The 18,702-nt window shown below is 60.2% G+C and overlaps 1 protein-coding gene across 2 annotated transcripts in view; it reads right to left on the reverse strand.

Moving 5' to 3' along the window:
- CARM1 (coactivator associated arginine methyltransferase 1) overlaps positions 1–18,218 on the reverse strand; it is a gene marked incomplete at its 5' end in the record, with an annotated part of 42,313 nt that extends 24,095 nt beyond the window's left edge. For both annotated transcript variants that reach the window (XM_080808364.1, XM_080808363.1), the window contains one exon: positions 17,999–18,218. In XM_080808364.1, the coding sequence (XP_080664490.1) occupies positions 17,999–18,218 (220 nt within the window). The remainder of the gene's footprint in view (positions 1–17,998) is intronic.
- Between the last annotated feature and the right edge of the window lie 484 nt (positions 18,219–18,702).

An 18,702-nucleotide genomic window follows, 5' to 3' on the forward strand; every position in this document is an offset into this window, starting at 1 on the left:
AGCCGGCCTTGGGGACAGGGCTGGAGGAGCTGCGGGCCAGGCAGGAGATGAGGGAAGCTGGGAAGCCAGCGGCTCTTGGGGCAGGGGGACGAGCTGCCTGCTCCCTAACCATCACAGAACCAACCCGGACACCCCCTTCTCGATGGCTCGCTGGGCAGCAGAAGCTGGGGGACCCTGCCGCACAGGGGCCTCCCCGGCCCTAGGCTTAAGGGAAATGCCTTGCTCAGCACCTCAGCCCTGGGCCGACCCCAAGGCCTGGCCCCCAGGAGGGCCTTGAACAAGCTGGTTGATTCAGGGAGCAGCAGACACACGGGCGCCTGTCTCAGGGGCACTGACCAGATGGTCCCAGGGACACATGCCGGGCCTCCGTCACCTCCTGGTCACGTCTAATGTGGCCAATCTGCTGCAGCCGTTCTCCTGCTTAGACCTCTCCATGGTTTCACAGAGCCTTCTGGAACAAGCACAGACTCCTCACGGAGCTCACCGGCCCCTCCTCCACGTCCCCCATCGAGCCACACTGGCCTTCGCCACCCCCAGACCACGGGCAGGACTTCTTTCTGGCCTCCACGGCTCCCAAGATCCAGAATGCCCTTCCTCTCTTCCTCATGTTGCTGTTACCTCCTCCTTGAGGTCCTCCAGCACTTCTCAGACAAGTGGCCGGTCACACATCAAATCTTTATTTAACGCCATCCCCCCACCCCCCGCTACCCAAATGATAACCCAGAGAAGCACAGGCCCAGAGGTCCGCATGTGGCTGCCGTGGCGCCCAGACCCGGGGCACTTGGGGGATGCTGACCTACCTGGTGGCCCTGGGGCATGGAGTCTGGGAGGCCAGGCCCCTTCCCTAAGTGCAGGGGGCAGACGGCGTGGGGACCCAGGTGCCCAGGCCCTGGCAGCACACGTGGCCTCAGGAAGGTCACTTAAGCACTCGAAGACGCTGGGCACTGGGCACCCACACTGCCCTGTAAACTTCCTGCCCACACTGCCCTCCTCTGGCTCCCCCTGCCTCTGTGATGGGACACACAGAGGGTCACTGGGTCCTTCAGGCTGGTCAGACCTGGGTCAGAGGGACCCAGTGGAACAAGGACAAAGGCCTGGAGTTACACTCTCCCCCCGTGGAACCTTCCACCCTCAAGCAAGACGAGGGAGGCTGAGGCATGGAGTGCGGAGGCAGAGGACGAGACGGGCAAGCCGTCACCAGCTCAGGGGGAAACGGGCCACATTCCAAGTCCCTGCCTCTCTAGCGGGGAAACTATCACAGCCATCAAACGAGGACTAATTAAAGCTATTTATCTTGGCAGACTTAGGGCACGGGGGGGTGGGGGGTGGGGGCGGGGAGAACTGCATGTCCAAACGTGAGGTCTTTCACTAGATCACCTCCCGCCACCACGCACAAGACAGGCCGTACACCTTGCAGGGGAAACCATCCCGCCCTAAAGAGGGGTAGGTGAAGAGGAGGACGAGGTACAGAAAAGTCAAGGTGCTTTCCTCAGCCTACCCGGCTTGGGGCCATCAGCTCCCGTCCGGCCCTGGGCCCCCAGCCTTCCAGCACTCCTGGGTGCCAGCGGGAGGCCAATGGCCCAGCACAGAGGAGAGAGGGTAAGAGGGACCAGAAGGAACTCAGGGAGGGGGGCTCTGATACACGTGCACGTGGGGTACAGGCAGATCACAGCCTGCCTCGGGGAGCAGGCGACACCCCCGCCAAGGCAGGCGCTGGGTGATGCAGGGCTCACCTTCCCAGAAGGGCCCCCGTCTCCCAGAGGCGCCCCGTGCCTGGTGGCAGGAACCGAGTTTCCAAACTGTGGGCACCAGAAGCTCCCCCCCACCCCGTCCCTCTGTGGTGTGGCGTCCCCGTGGCCAGGAGAGGAAGGAGGTCACTCCCGGCTCAACAAATGACTCGTTGAACACAACACAAAAAACTAATGATGGGGCGCCTGGGTGGCTCAGTGGGTTAAAGCCTCTGCCTTCGGCTCAGGTCATGATCTCAGGGTCCTGGGATAGAGCCCCACATCGGGTTCTCTGCGCAGCAGGGAGCCTGCTTCCTCCTCTCTCTCTCTCTGCCTGCCTCTCTGCCTACTTGTGATCTTTCCTCTGTCAAATAAATAAATAAAATTATTTATAAAAAAAAAAAAAACTAATGATGTACTCTTTGCTGGCTAATTGAACATAGTAAGTAAATAAATAAATTGCGATGAATCGAAATGAAGAGAAATGATGGGGATCAAGGAAGACCAGGGTTCGGGGCCGAACTTGCTACTCTCTGGCTGTGTGACTAGGGCCCTTCATTCTTCATCTTCAAATGGTGATAGTGACACAGCCCCAGGGCGGGGACAGGACATGAGGTGCGGAAGCTTGACTGCCTTCACTCTCGGCCTCAGGGGCCTCATCCGGGAAGGGGGGCTCACGAGTGGATAAGGCGCCCTCCCTGCGGCCCAGCTTCCATGAGAAGATGTGGGGGGCAGCACGGCACCAAGTACGCAGCAGCCGGAGCGGCCACTCCACGCTTCAGCAGACCCGCACCAGTCTCAGAAGAGAACCCGACCCCGGGAAGCCTAAGCCGGCCTGGCCTCCCTCTCGGCCAAGTAACCTAAGCCCGCTCCTCCGGTGCTGTCCCAGGAGACGCTCCACACAGCTGCCGGCCCCGGGGTGTCTGAGGACCAGGAGGTCACCCTGGGCTCCTCTGGCCTGGCCCGGCCGCGGGGGCGGAGAGGGGGGGAACGGACTGCCTCATCGGGGCATCTCTTCCCAGGGCATCTGTCAGAGCCTCCCCACCCAGAACCCCCCGCCAGCCCTTCGGGGGCCTTATCCTGGAATTCCACTTGCCAGTGTCTGTGAAGATAAACCCAGACCCGGGGATTGTCCAAAGCAGCTGAAAACCAAACTGCCCGCTGAACGGGGGAAGGGAGGTGCAGCCAGCAGCAAGCCAGGGGCGGCGGGGGTGGGGGCGCCGTGAGGGTGCCATGGATAGAAAACGGGGGGTGTGTCGGACAAGCACACACACTGCAGGTCTGGGGGCTTTTCTGGAAAGAAACACCGACAGAATGGCTTCGTGGCTGCCTCTGGAAGGCACACAGCCTTGGCACCACGCCCCTTTCCTCTCCCGTGGCTTCACCACGCAGAACTTCGGGCTCAGTGGGGTCCCGGGGAGAGATTGCTGCGGGAAAACCCAGGCAGGAAGGTCACACCGGAAGACGACAGGTGATGTGGGGCACGGGCCAGGACCAGGAGGGAGGAAGAGGACTTTCCAGGTTCCACTCTCCTGAGCGGTTTGAGTTCTACCCTGTGCACAAGAGATAACCAGACAAATGGCAATCGCGACGGCAGGGGAGGTCTGGCACCCACTCAAGGCGTCTGGGGTGTCCTGGAGTGAGCAAGTGTGACCACGTACCTCCCTCAACCTGCTAGAGGGCCAGGGGCAGGGGGAGGGGGTGGGAAAGGGCCTGTGACCGGAGGGTCCCTCTAAGGTAGGCGGCTGGACGGCATGGACTTCTCAGCGATGGCTCTCGGCTGGAGCAGAGCAGCACCCACACCCCTCCCAGTGTGACGGGAGGAGGGGCAGTGACCCCACAGCAGGGCCTGCATTCCAAGCAGCTGTCACCCAGGAAAGTCCTTCTCCCCGCATCAGGGAGGCCACACAGTGAGGCACATTTCCCAGAACTCCAGCTCACATCAGAACCAGGTCAGAATCTGGGCTCTGCTACCCAGAGCCTCCCCCTCCCCCGCCAGCCCCAGGTGAGAGGCGAGTTTCCCCGGCTCCATACTGTCCTGGGGACTAATACCCCACTTCGTATCCAGCCCAATACCCATGGGTACACAGTAGGTGTTACTGGTCCAAAACACCCATCGTGGCTGCCATGTCCCCAAGGCTTTCTGGCCCAAGGCAGAGAGTGGAGCCCCAGACAGAATTCTGGCCTTATCCCCCCCAGCCCCCATCCGGCCACTGGACCAGCTCGACTAAGTGCTCCTCCGGGACACGGGAGCAGCCATCTGGCCAAGGCAGAGAGGGGGCCAGCTTCACCCAGTGCCTGGGAAGGTCTTTGGTTTAGGCCTCGCAAGCTCCCGGATGGGTCTAAATTTAGGCCCCTTCTAAAGGGGCCCCAAGTAGACAGAAAACACCTCCTTCCCCGTTACCTCGCTGGGAGGAGACCAGATAGGGACCCTTATTTCTATCGGCAACGGGTTATTTTCTAAAGCAGGGACGGGATCACACAGTGTGTTCGTTCCTTTGAGAAGAGTCCCAGGAACTCAACAGCGAACCCCCTCCGGGGGCACAATGAGGCTCGTACTGGGTGGCGGGGTGGGAGGCGTGCAGGGCAGCCTGAAAACCTCAAACGGCAGGTCTCCTTCAGGAGGGGCCCCAAGAACACAATTCTCTGAGGAAGACACTTCCAGAACTACTGAGCAACAGGTGACAAGACACTGGGGACAGACACGGATGGGAGTGGGGGTGGGGGTGGAGGATGGAAAAGGCCCCTGACCCGAGAGGCAACTATCCAGGGGGTTTCCTGCTGGCACAAGGGGAAGAAAGCAAGGTCCCCCATGGCCCCAGCACCACCAGGGCCACAGGCCTCCCCAGCTCCTACTGGGTCTGACCGAGAGCTGCGGTCACGGTCACGGTCACGGTGGCACCCCGGGGAACGTGAGCCACCAGCCACCCCCCACAATCTCCCCCCCAACCGCCCGGGCTGACCCAGGCTGCAGAAGGGCCCGGCGCTAGCAGCACCAGACCCCACGGACCAGCGACAGCTCCGTGAGGTCAGAGCCCTGCAAGGGGGCTCCCCTCAAAGGGCTCGCCCGTGGCTAGGCAGGTGGGGGGGCAGGGGAGGCCAGCCCCACCTTCAGGCCCCGCAGGACAGGAGCCCAAAGAGGAGATGAATTGTGGGGTGTGCGGAAGGGCAACCCCAAGAGAAGAAGGAACAGACAAAGAAAGAGCTTGGCTTTTCTGAAAAGAGTCCTAGGGGGACCAGGCGGGAGCTATTACATGCAAATGTCTCCCCCATCCATGCTAATCAGCTGCGCCGCCCCAGGCTTTGTGAGCCACAAAAGGGACAGCAGATGTGCGCCAGGGTTCCCTGGCCCCTGAAAGTTCGGGCTTAGCCCGTAATTATTGGGGGGGGGGGGCGGTGCGGTGTTAGGCAACAGAACCAGCAGCCCCAGCCCCTGGTCTCCTCCGTCTGGGACCCGGAAGCTAGGACGCACCCACTACTGGGTAAACACCTAAGGCTGCTGGGTGCCTTGCTTACAGCTCCAGACCACGGTCCTTTCAAGAGAGGAAACTGAGGCACAGACAGGACGTGCTCAGGGGAGCTTAGCCCGGGGACCCATATCTTGTGAAAGAGCCAAGCCCCACCCCAGCATCCACCTGGAAGGACATGGGCTCTAGGCCCCGGCTGGTTGACGACAGGGGCCATCCCCGAGCCACCACCACAGGGAAGGTGATGGAGCTCGCCTCCTAGGGCTGTGAGGGGTCACTAAGGGTTTGCACCCCCCGCGACAGCAGGAGCTGGGCGGGCAGTGCTCTCGGAGTACCAAGGTCGGCAGGGGAGGCCTTTGGCAGAGGTGACACGCTCCCCGCGGCCTGGGAGCCAGGGCTGGAACGAGGCATGTCAATGGGCAACAAGAGGACCCCGGGCTGTAGCGGGGCCCAACCTTCAAAGCGGGAGTACACTGCACCTTTTGGCCCCCGTCAAGGTCAGGGCCAGCGTGCTCAGCCCAGGGAGCGGAGCCGGCCATGGCTGAGGGGCGGGAATGCGGTTCCTGGGGGTTCTGCCCTGGGGCTGGCGGAGGGCCCTTGACATGCATACCGGAGTGGCTCCAGAAAGGCTGAACAGGGACAGGCAGGATGACGGGGAAGGGGCAGCCTCAGCAGAGAAGGAAGACGGAGACCAGAGACCGCAGCACAGGGGCTGAGCAGACTCGGAGGCCACCAGGGGCCCGCCCCTGCCCTCAGGCTGCCTCACTGAATGGGACTCCAGATGAGGCACAGGCAAGAGGGGACAGAGGCTGCCTCACCCCAGGACAGAATCAGCAGCGAGGCAGGAATGAGGAAAGACTGGCTCTGGGCCCCAGAGGAATCCCCGGGGGGCCACTTCTCTGACACAGCACAAGGACCAGAAGGGGCAGGTGGGCACCTCCCCCATGCACCATGCAGTCCCCTTTAGGGCACGGATGTCCCCCCAGTGCCTGAAAGGCAGCACGGCTAAGTGGGGGTGCTGCAGCCAAACCAGAGCTGGCATCCCAATGGTTCCCTGCCCCCGAATGCCTGTTTCCTCATTTATAAACCCGAGGAGGGGCTGTAGCTACTCAGCTCCACACAGGGTGCGCATGGCTGGGGGAGCAGAGAATGGGCTGGTTCCCCCCGCGCTCACTGCTCCGCCCAGCACCCCTGTGCCAAGCGCACGCGGCAGCCAGCCGGCCCGTCGGGGCTGCTCTCGGCGAGGCCGATCGATGAACGCAGAGTGCCTGGCACGGAGCCCGCCTGCCCGGCACATGGTCGTGCTCGAGCTCAGCGAACATCCGCTACAGCAGGCCTCTCGGATAATTGGGGGATGCGGGCAGGGGGCAAGGGGCATCAGAGCCAGGCCTCCTGCCGGTGTCCCCCCCATCCGGGGGGCCCATCCAACACTTGCGACTCCACCCTCTGGTCACACAGAGCGCTCGCAGCAGAGCCGGGTTCTGTGGGGGGCCCCTCCCGGGCGCACAGCGGGTCTGGAAACTCCAGCCAGCCTTCGCCTGCCCCTCCAGCCCGAGGAAGAACATGGCCAATTTTCTGGAAGGTCCCTCTCAGGTCTGCAAGAGGCCCCCCAGTCTGTCTGGGACTCCTTATTCACATGCCCCCTGGAGGGGATTACCAGCGCCCCTTTCTCATTAGAGCACCGACCTGCCAGCCCCGCCCCCAACTGTCCTCCCCTGGAGCGTCACCCACACCCGCGGCGTCAGGCGGGTTTCCGGACGTGAAACCAGTCCACTCTGCCGTGTGTAACACAGCCAGCGCAGACGAACCCCCGCCACACGAACACAATTAGCAGGGAAGCAAACCCGCCAACAATCTTAAAGAAAAACAGCCCAGACCCGCTCTTGCCAAAGCTGTGGGTGATGAATTGCTTGAAGGAGACACACAAAAAGAGGGAATAAAAGGGGGTTCCCTCTCTCCGAGCAAGGAGTGGGGGCGGGGAGGAGGCAGAGCCCCCTCCCGCAAACCAGTCTGGACCTGTTTCCAAGAAGGCCCTGCCTGGCAGACAAAAAGCAACCAGAGGCCCGGGGAGGGTGTGGGGGGACGACGACGACGACGACGACGACGACGACACGTTCTGGGTCGGGCCTCGGGCGGCGGTTTCACGGGCCGCAACAGAACCACCCGACGTTTGGGCCTCTGTGGGGGCCCAACAACAATGAAAACAAGTCATCGAGAGTGTCACGAGACCACAGAGCTCCAGATCCAGCTCCCTCAGGCCTGAGGGAAGCCTGGTCTCAATTTCCTTCATCGAACTGGTTTTTGGGAAACAAAGGGAAAGGGGGCAGGGAAAGCCGGGAACTCCAGATGCTTCAACCAAAAGCCAGAGCAGGGGACAGGGTCTCTCGGGGCAGGTGGGAAGGTGCCAGCAGCCCTGGCCCACACTGCGCCTGCGACCCTGAATCCTGAAGCCTCCCAAGCAAGTCCCTGAAGTGAGGAAGCGGGAAGGCGGGTGCACGTGGGGGCAGGGGTGCCCTCCCGAGCCACGGGGGACCAGGCACTGCCAGGCAGGATCTCAAGGCCACCATGGGCCCCTCCCAGCCCTCTCGGTCTCAGGGTCTTCTGATCGCCAGGCACCTGGCCGCCCACACATGGGACACATCTTCCCTTCTGGACAGTGCAGCAGGTTTAGACCGGTGACCTATTACTCTGTGTTATTCCTCTGCTGTGCGCTGGGCTCACACCAACCTCCAAGCCACCCTCCATCATCCCAGAGGAACCGGAAGCTGAACTGCCCTTGCCTGGCCAGAGTCACAAGGTCACATCAAGGTGAGACTCCACCGCCTTTACTCCTCATGACCTCCAGCAGCTTCTGACCCAGACAGAGCTGCCGCAGTCCCGGAGTGGGAAGGGAGAACATTCATTCCAGCTGGGGAACGCTGAGAGACCAGGACCACCGACCCAGGGATGCTGCAGACCCCAGGCACCCCCAGAGCTACCGCCACCTGTTCCCCAGGAGCTCCCTCCTTTCTTTCTCAACCCTCTCTGGCCGGGGGCCCCACGCTCAGCCCCTTGGCTGCTATGCTCCACAGGCTGGCTCCTGGGCCACGTCCCCCAAGCAGGGTGGAGAATGGTGCCTGGCTTGTGCAGAGCTATGCCTCCAGCCCAGCCACAGATGTCCCCCAGCACCTGGGCCACCTGCCACCAGCTAAGCCCCTCAGTGAAGCTTCCCCACCCACAAGGAAGCGGAGATCTAGGAGTTGGAGTCATTAGCCAGGGATCACCCTGCGAGGAAAGGACAGGGGTTTGGAGCTGGGCTGGAGCCCAGACACAGCCACAGGTGTCACCTCCCTCCCCACCACTCTTGGAAGAAACACCGTGGAACCCCTTGTGGGGGCCCCCCCCACACTCAACCCCAGCATCCTGCTCCAGTAACATCTGGGCTTGCCTGGCGGCAGCCTCGATCTTAAACCTTCCTACTAAGTCACACCAGCCCTCCGACGTAGGTGCCATCAAGAAGCCCATTTTAGGGGTGCCTGGGTGGCTCAGTGGGTTAAAGCCTCTGCCTTCGGCTCAGGTCATGATCCCAGGGTCCTGGGATCGAGCCCCACATCGGGCTCTCTGCTCAGCAGGGAGCCTGCTTCCTCCTCTCTCTGCCTGCTTCTCTGCCTACTTGTGATCTCCGTCTGTCAAATAAAAAATAAATAAATAAAATCTTTAAAAAAAAAAAAAAGAAGCCCATTTTAGGGGCACCTGGGTGGCTCAGTGGGTTAAACCTCTGCCTTCAGCTCAGGTCATGATCTCAGGGTCCTGGGATCGAGCCCCGCATCGGGCTCTCTGCTCAGCAGGGAGCCTGCTCCCCCGCCCCCGCCTGCCTCTGCCTGCTTGTGATCCCTCTCTCTCTGTCAAATAAATAAATAAAATCTTTTAAAAAAAAAAAAAAAGAAGAAGCCCATTTTACAGTCAAAGAAACAGGCACAGAGAGGTCACGTCGAGGCGTGGAGCCAGGCCTAGGCCCCTCTAGGCCCTCCCCCGGCCTCACCTGCTCTTCTCCCACAGGCTCTGCCGCCCCACCTGAGCTGGGGGGGCCACCCTGCCGAGCCCCACCGCCCCTTCATCCTCCCCAGCATTTTCAAGCCTCTGCCGCCTTCACTGTCTTCTGGAGGACACAGACCACTAAGCACAACGTGTTTAGGTGACTGCAGACTTAGCTCCTGTCACACAACCGCCCCCAGGCCGGCAACTGCGGGAGCATGAGCTTGGCTTGGGGCGTCACCACATCCCACAGCTCCTAAAACAGTAACTGGCACAGAGCAGACGCTCAGTGCGTTCTTGCCAGCGGTCTGAAGGTAGACGCAAGGTAACCTACCACCATAAAAAGACGGCGAGTGCCCGCTCAGTTCGTGCTTGTGGTTGGAAGGAGGGAAGGTCAGGTCTCTCCATCTTCAAAGAACTGTGGCTAGGCCCTGGGGGCCTGGGCGAGGTGGGCCCTCCCCCCCTCCCCTCTCCTGGAGACTCCACCACCCTGCCCCCCACCACTGCCATCTGGCTGGGTCCCCTCCCCCAGCCCTCCAAGGGGGCTGCCCCTCCCGACCAGAAACCCAGTAACCTCCCCTTTGCTCTGGCTCACTCTGACAGACATTGCTGACCTCTTGTTCCTGGCCCATCAGAGCCACACCCCAGCCCAGTAGACCCAGGACGCCTGCCTCTCCCACCAACCACCCCATTCCTCAGAAGCCAGAGGCATCCACTTCACTCCCAATCCAGGACTAACCTCCAATGACTCTCAGCCTTTCTCGTGTCAGAGACCTGTCAGGGGGAGGATCCAAATGGGAAGCCTTTCCCCAGAAACACGCACAGAGAACCAACAGCAACATCACGGTCGTGTCCATCAGGTGGACACACCACGACGAAGCTGACGTGTGTTCCCGCCAGAGAGCTGCCACTGTCACCCCCTTTCTCCTTTTTGTCAAGGAGGCTGGTTCAAGGTCACAGCCACTGACTCTTGTCCCTCTAGACTTCTGCAAAACTGCATGCAATTTTAGGGCATCATGGGACCCCGGGGACCCTCGAGGACTTCAGATTAACAGACGTGTCTAGGGAAGGCTCGGTGGCTTAGTTGGTTAAGCGTCTGTCTTCAGCTCAAGTCATGATCACGGGGTCCTGGGATCAAGCCCCACACTGGGCTTCCTGCTTGGGGGGGAGCCTGCTTCTCCTTCTCCCTCTGTCTGCCACTCCCCCTGGTTGTGCTCTCTCACTCTGTCAAATAAATAAATCTTTATTTTTTTTTAAGATTTTATTTATTTGACAGAGAGAGAGAGCAAGAGAGGGAACAAAAGCAGGGGGAGTAGGAGAGACGGAAGCAGGTTTCACGCAGAGCAGGGAGCCCGACTCGAGGCTTGATCCCAGGACCCCGGGATCATGACCTGAGGTAAAGGCAGATACTTAACAACTGAGCCACCCAGGCGCCCCAATAAATAAATCTTTAAAGAGAGAGAGAGAGACCTGTCTCTGAGCTGCCCGAAGCCCTTCCCAGCCTCCACTCTCCACAGGGAGCAGCAAGTCTGTCCCAGGTCTGGAACCTCCATCCCACACTCTCCAGGATGGGAATTTCCCATTTGTCCCGGCAAATTCACCACCCAGCAGGTGATCAGCAGATCCCAGGCACCCAGCGGGCTCACCAGGAAAGGAATGGCACCTGCCAGGGGAGGTTCCCCAGCCTCTCCCACTCTGCTACATCTGACCTGCTCAGATGTCTTGTACCTCACATCAGCCCTGAGTTCCCACCATTCTCCTTCTGCCCAAAAGCCCTTCACGCCCACCGTGCCCAGACCCCAACCCGTGCCACAGTGCGCGCTTACCAGGTGCAGCTCGTGGCGCTGGCCACTTTGCACCTGTGATCTCAGACGCAGGCCCCCACAAGCCCAAAAGGTGTTGGTCAGACTAAACCAGGCGCGCGGGGATTGTAAAGGGCCCCACGTGGCAGCTCAGGCGGGATTCCACCAACCGAAGAGTTTGGGTCAGGTTAGGTTTTGCTGTCAAAGGAGCAGCAAGCCAGTCTTTCAGAACTTCTGGGTTTCCAAATGGCCACTGAGGGGCTTTGGTCAGGTAGAGAGGAGGAAGGGGGGCTGGGAGGTGGGCAGCGGGTGGGACCCGGGACCGCAAGAGCAGACCAGCTTAGGACCCGAGGCAACAGCCCCCCACCTCCATAGGGCTCCAAGTCAGATGCCCAGAGGAAGGGGCCAGGGGCCGAAGGAGGGTGCTGGGTAAGGAACATTTTCCCACACCCGAGGGCAGCCTGGGTTCACAGAAATGCCTCTCTATTTTAAGAAACAAACCACTGCAAGTGGAAGGACAAATGGCTACTGGCACAGAGCCTCCGTGCTGGGGCAGTGACAAGCAGGAAGGGGACTTGGGGCAAATCGGGGCAGCAGGCCCCTTCCAAAGGCGGCAGCACTATTCAGCTCCGCCTCGGGGCACGGACGCCTGGGGTCGCCAGCCCTTCTGAGTTTTCACAAGTACGAAGTCAGATTTTGATGTGAAATCACACAATTTTAAAAATAGTGGGGGGTCTACTTCCGGTTTAACCACATAGCGGGAAGCAAACCCGAGGGCAGGTCATTGACAACCCCGGCCGCAGGTCATGGCCTTCACCCTGGGCGGAGCTCACCTTCTGTTCCATGATACAACTTCCAGGCCTCTGACACATTTCTGGGGCAGGCTAAGGTGAGACTATTCGGTTACAGTCCTATTGCATTCCCTAGTCTGGAAGCTTCCACGGGGCCCTCTCGCCCTGCTCCCGTGCACTGTAACCTGCTGCCACCGTAGTCTTCGGAAATGACATTTTATCACCTAGGCCCCTCCGGGGAAAATGGCGGGCAGCTCCTGATCCCACACACGAAAAGGCCCTGTTGTTTGTAAAACGTCACTTGGACCTCACCTCGCTACCCCACCTTTGGCTCCTCCATTCTTCAGAGAGACCCCCTGGCCCCACACCAGGCTGCTGTCCCCCATCCCCACTTGAGCCCTCCATAAACCAGAAACACCCTTTCCAACCCTGGCTACGTCCACATCCTACCTACTGTGACCAAGGGGACTGACCGTCTCCCCGCGTCTGTCCTCTCTCCTACAGAAAGAGAAGCCCCGAAATTAGCTGCGCTGAGCCAGCCGACCGGGCCGACAGACAAAAGACTACATTTCCCAGCCTCTCTTGCAGCTAGGGGCGGCACCGCGACTGCATTCTAGCCAATAGGACAAAAGCAGAAGCACCCAGAGCCAGCCTCCGGACACTTTCCTTAACAGACACCAGGCCCATGTGTTTGGCACCTTTGTCCCTTCCTCTGTCCTGCTGTCTGGACACGAGAGTAATAGCTGGACTTCAGCTGCCACGTTGCTCCACAAGGACAGGACCTCACCCTAGAAACGATGGCAGGGCGCGGGGGTGAGCCGGAAGGACCTGCGCCCAAGGAATTCCTGAAGTAAAAAAAACCAGCCCTGATCTGCCACCTCTCCACCACGAGAGCACAATAAAATAAAATGCCCTGTTGCTAGAGCCACTGCCTCTGGATCTCCGTTATGCATGAATAAATGGAATCCGGACCACTTTCCACCAAACCACCCTGCAGTGTAACAAAGAGCAGGTCTGACAGCTGTGACCTTGAGAGCCAGCTCCCCTGCGGGACCAGCCATGTCACCTGGTCAAGCCCTCTCACCTGTTTTTCCACCAATAAAATGGGAGCGGTGTCCCGGACCTCCTGGTACTATTCTAAGCGCTAACACACAGCCACGGCCACACCATCAGGCTAACTGGCCCAGAGAGCCTGGAAAGTATAGTCTATCTGGCCTGAGTGATCAGGACACTTCACAATCAAAACAAACAGATGGACACAAAGAAAGGTTTTTCAGTTTCTCTTAAAAGCTGTGGCATGGGGCGCCTGGGTGGCTCAGTGGGTTGGGCCTCTGCCTTGGGCTCCCGTCATGGTCTCGGGGTCCTGGGATCGAGCCCCGCATCGGGCTCTCTGCTCAGCAGAGAGCCTGCTTCCCCCTCTCTCTCTGCCTGCTTGTGATCCCTCTGTCAAATAAATAAATAAAAAATCTCAATAAAAAAAAAGCCGTGGCAGATCTGGCGAGCCGGGCTGGGGCCATGTTCCCACCATATCCCCCTCTCCTCCTGCCTACTTCGTTCATTGATCCCAGGGGTCCACAAGCTTTTTCTGTCAAGGGCCAGCAAGTCCTTTTTGGTTTTTCAAGACACAAGAGTGTCAGTTAAACATTCTTACTTCAGTTCTCGGGGTTTTTTTAATAGACCCTTCAGAAACATACAAAGCTCCCTTTAGTGGTTTAAACAGAGGCCACCGGCCTGCTCTGGCTCACAGACCATCATCTGCCCATAGGCCCTAATTTATGTTCTTATCCTGTCCCCAGCTGTCCCCAAGGTCCAACATTTGAGTCTGTCCACATCGGGTCCCACAGAGCCTGGTACCCAGTAAATGCTTAGGAAAATGACAGTAGGCAGGAGCACCTTACAGGCACCCCTGGAGTGGGAATGAGGTGTCACCCCAGCTGGACACTGAAGGTCTCAGAGTGGACAAACTCTTCGGCTCCCCCTCCCCCCGCTGCCAGGGGGCTACCAAACGACTGTGACCGGAGAAAGTCCCAAGAGCTCCCGGGTCTACGGCAGCAGGCCCTTCCTCAACCTTGTTTTCACAAAGGGTTTTTTCCTCTGGGGTTTCCACGCCCTGGCACGCCCCCCACAAACTGAAACGCAGCCCCTATCAGAACCAGGCAAACCGACTCGCACTGACCAAGAAAGAAAAGTGACACAGTCATCTCCAGAAAGGACACCATGGGCCTGAGGAACCGAGAGTCCTCTGCTCTCGGCCGTGGCCGCCCCACAACGGGCTTCCCGAGAAGCTGCCTCCTCTCCAAGGGAGGGCTCCCTGCGGCCAAGAACTCCAGCGGCCGTGCCAAAGCTTCCTCAAGGCCCGGGATGCCCGCACCTCTGCCCAGGGAAAACGGCCCGGTTTTGGTAGCTGCCGTTTAGCCACTGCCATGGACACGGGCCAGGGTGACTTCAAACGGTGAGCTGGGGCGGGGAGGGTTATCGCTCCCCGCGGGGTGACCGGGACAGGGCCTTCTGCAGCTGTCATCTTTCTCACGTGGGAGGGTGGAGATGTCAAGGAACAGGGCTGTCTGTCTGCTACCCCACCCATCTCCCCAGTCTCCCCAGCACACCCCCCACCCCGCACCCCTGCCTGAGGCGGAAGTCGCAGCCCCGGGGTCCCTCTTCCATCTGCCGGCGGTGCGAGGCAGCAGCTGGACGGACGGCCCTGCAGCCAAGGGGCTCCCTCCCGGAGAAGGCTCTTGGTCACTCCGAACCAATACCCACACCGTCGTCGGCAACGTCTATGGAAACACGCACGGCTGACCAGCAGGCACCCCGGCTCCACACTCCCGTGGTCTACTTCACCCACATTTCTGGGCCCCGAGTGGTATCATTCCCGTTGCCGAGGAGGAAAGCGAGGCAGCGCGCAGGGGGGTGCAGGGGGAGGTGAGGAACAGGCTCAGGGAGGGGGAGTGGCCCATTCAAGGCCGCACAGCCGGTGACCCATGCCAGCCAGTGACCCACGCCAGTCAGGCTTCGCGCTCAGAAACCCTCGCCAGCACCCAGGCACGCCTCCGGCTCACCTCCCGCGTGAGGTACGGGGAGATGCGCGTGTTGGCCGACCTCCCTGTCCCTCCCCACACCCAGATTGGAATCCCGGGGATCTGGGATCACACATAGTGCCACCAGTCACTGGTGGGCAGAACAGGGGTCAGGCCACCTTCTCATCAGGCCAAAGCACTCAGGACCCAGAAGGGTGCAGACTGGAAAATGTGGAGGCCAGGGAAGGAAGGTCATCCCAGGACAAGGCCCAAAGCTCTGAGCAGGCCCCATGCGCCTCCCAGCCACCCAGCCGCCACAATCCCCACACATGCCCGCAGCGGCTGGACCATCTCTGACTTTCTCCAAGGGACTGCGGGCTCGCACTCTACACCCGGTGGGCCGGTCCTGCTCGCAGATCCAGGAGCATGGTACACCCCCCCACACCTCAGCCCTGGTACTCCACACTCCCCCAGCACACTTCGCAGTGATCCCGCCCCGTGCGCCCGGCTCTCCATGCCTCCTGCTCAGGGACGGGTGCTGCCTCACCCTGTGCAGTGACCCAGCCAAGTCTGAGGTCATCGCCAGCCCCAGCCTTTTAGGCAGCAGGTGCTACCACCAAAAGAGTATTAGCTTATTGAGCAAACACACAATATGCCACAATGTCCCGCCATTTCCCCCATTCTACCGATAAACAAACTGAGGCACAAAGACTCACAGATACTAGCAGGGCACCAATCTAGTCCTCGTAGTAGACCCTAAGAAAGTGTGTCCAAGCCCCAACCCACCAAGCCCGAGCCTGTGAAAGTGGCTTATCTGGAAAAAAGGGTCTTTGCAGATGCAATCAAGGCTCTCAAAGATAAAATCTTTCTGGATTTAGAGCGAGCCCTAAATCCAATCACAGGTGTCCTTATAGAAAAGACACAGGGACACAGTGGGGAGGCTGTGTGAAGACGGAGGCAGAGACTGGAGTTCTGTTAACAAAAGCCAATCAAGGCCAAAGACCCAGAGGAAGCTGTTAGAGGTGAGAAGACATTCTCCTCCAGGGCCTCTGGAAGGAGTAGGGACCCTCGAAACACCTTGATTTCAGACTTCTGGCCTCAAACTGTAAGAAAATACATTCCTTTTGTTTTAAGCCATCACGTGTGGCATGGCAGCCTTGGGGAACGAACAAAACCAGGGTCAGCTGAATCCAGAACCCACGTTCTCCGCCCCACGTCAGTGCTCCTTGAGCATCGAGGGTGAGAAACATTCTTTCAGACCCGAGAGGATATCATCCCTGACTCAGGATCTCAATCTGAGAAACGAGGACTTTCCCCCTTTCACAAATGCCTCAGTTATGAATTACCTCTAAAAGACAATGTTATCTTTATAACTAGTAACAACATCGAGATTACCCACAACACAGAAACACAAAATGTAAAAACTCTTCTGGAGGAAGCTGTTTAACACAGGAGACACAGGTGTGGGGGCGCCTGGGTGGCTCAGTCAGTTAAGCGTCTGCCTTAGGCTCAGGTCATGATCCCAGAGTCCTGGCTGGAGTCCCGCATCAGGCTCCCTTCTCCCTCTGCCTCCAGCTCCCCCCGCTGCGAGTGATCTCTCTCTCTCAAATAAAATCTTTAAAAAAAAAAAAAAAAAAAAAGAGAGCGAGAGAGACACCAGGTGTGGTGTATTATGAACACTCTCTGTACTATGTCCCCAATAATTCTATAAATCAAAAACCGTCCAAAAATCAAAAGAAGTTATTTACAAAAGAAAAACTATCTTGGAACTGCTTTGAGGATTAGCCTCGGGATCCTAGTTGGAGAAACGCTGCCCAAAATCTTTATTCTTTATTAATGCTTGCCAAATGAATGGCCCCGCTTAGCACCTGGGAGAGCCTGCTGAGCATAAAATAGAGCTTAAGTGCCTGTCCTGAGCTCTGACCCCCACCTGGGATACCCTTCTCCCCTCTCCTCATTTGGTCCCAGAAAACCCGGCTCTGCCCCAGCAAAAAGGGCTGAGATACCTGGGAGGTAGGCACAACTCCACAAGTCTGGGTCTTCCAAGCAGAAGTGCAGGGAGAGCCCAGTGTGAACCGGTTGCTCTAGATATTTTCCTTTGGCCCACTCGCCCACTTCCCAAAGGGGCAAAAAAAATTCACACAGGCCAAAGGCAGGAAAGGGCCTCCTCCGTGGCTCCCAGAGCATCAGTGCAAGAAACCCTGAGACAAAGCTGAATGAAACAGAATAGCAAAATGTGACCAAGCAATCAGGAATCAGAACAGATAAATAAAGAGTAACAGAGAAAGGAAAAGGATCAACTACAAAGACTCGGGGGCCTTGGCAAACACATTTGTGATTTTTTTTTTTTTTCCACTGAAATGTCAGTTTTGAAACTAGCTTCTGAAAATGTAACCAGCTTCTCACATCCCCAAAAAGAAAGATCGGAGGACCGTGGCGAGGGCGGAGGCTGTGTTACCTCTTACTTCGGAGCCGGACATCAAGAAGGAGCCCTACCCTTCCACGTTTTCACCAGGAGCACATCTAGCGGCTCGCACCACCCTGGCATGGGCCCTCTCTCCGGGTCTAGAAGTTTCCCACACGGAGGTCCAGAACGCCAAAACGCTCCCGATGGGTGGAACCAGGTCCTCCAGGCCGGGCACGACTTTCCAACTGTCCTCAGCAGTCGTGGGAGTCCCGAGAGATGGCCAAAGGCTGCCCCCACCCCTCCATCCCTCGCCTAGGGCGGCCACACCCGCCCCCGGGGACCCCCACCTCTCCCATACCCCAGGCCCCCTTTCCTCCCACCCAGCCCCCACACCCCCGGCCGGCTACGAATTCACCTTCCCCGCTCGGCCCCCCACTTCCTGCCTGCCCCCTCCCAATCTCAGGGCCCTCACTCCCCCATTTCCCGCTTCCCACCGTACTCCGGGCACCTCACCTCTGGCCACCACGCACGCCCTCTTTTCTCTCTGCCCCTTGACATCGTTCCTCCACTGCCCTCACTCGGGGGCCCCCCACTCCCAGCTCCCTCGGCCCGGCGCCACGGACCCCACACCAGGCCCCCACCGCTCAGGGCCCCTCACCCTCCGGGCCCCGGGCCCCTAGCTGCGGCCGCGTCCCTCCCGCCCCTGGTCCCCCGCCCGGCCCGCCTCGTGGGCAGCCCCCGCGCTCGGCCCGGCCCCGGGGCCCCGCACTCACGGCTGTAGAGGGCGATGCCCGCCGCGTCCGGGCCGGCGCGCACCTCGAGGCGCAGCGCCTGCTGCTCCGCGTGCCGCTGGATCTCGCCGTTCGCGTCGCCGATGGTGAGGAGGCGGGCGCCGGGGAACACGGACACCGCCGCGCAGGGCCCCGCGCCGCCCGGGACCGCCGCCCCTGCGCCGCCCGCGCCCGGCCCCGCCGCAGCCGCCGCCGCTGCCATCTTAGATCCGGCTCCAGGCCCCACCACCGCCGCCGCCGCCGCCGCCGCCGCCGCCGCGCCCGGGCCCAGGCCGCCGCCGCTGCCGCCGCCGCCGCTGCCGACGCGCAGGCCGAGGCCAAGGCCGAGTCAGGCAGCGCCGCCTGCCGGCCACGCTCCGCCTCACCGCCACTGCCGCCGAGGTCCGGCCCCGTGGCGCAGCGCCCCCTGCTGGCCGCCTAGGGCACCAGGAGGGAGGGTGCCGGGGGACGGGGCCGCCCCGCCCCGCCCCGCCCCGCCCCGCCCCGCCCCGCCCCGCCCCGCCCCGCCCCGCGCGAACGGTCGCGGCTTTGTGAGGTCGCTCCGCGGCCCAGGAGCGGCGGGGGCGGAGCGTGAGCCGGGGGGCGGTGCTCCGTCGGGCGGACACGCCCCTGAGCCTGGGCCCCGCCCCCCGGCCGGGCGAGGCTCGAAAGGCCGCGCTTTGTACCGCGGTGCTGGAGCGGAGACG

This window comes from Martes martes (assembly GCF_963455335.1).
Source record: "Martes martes genome assembly, chromosome: 1".
Lineage (NCBI taxonomy): Eukaryota > Metazoa > Chordata > Mammalia > Carnivora > Mustelidae > Martes > Martes martes.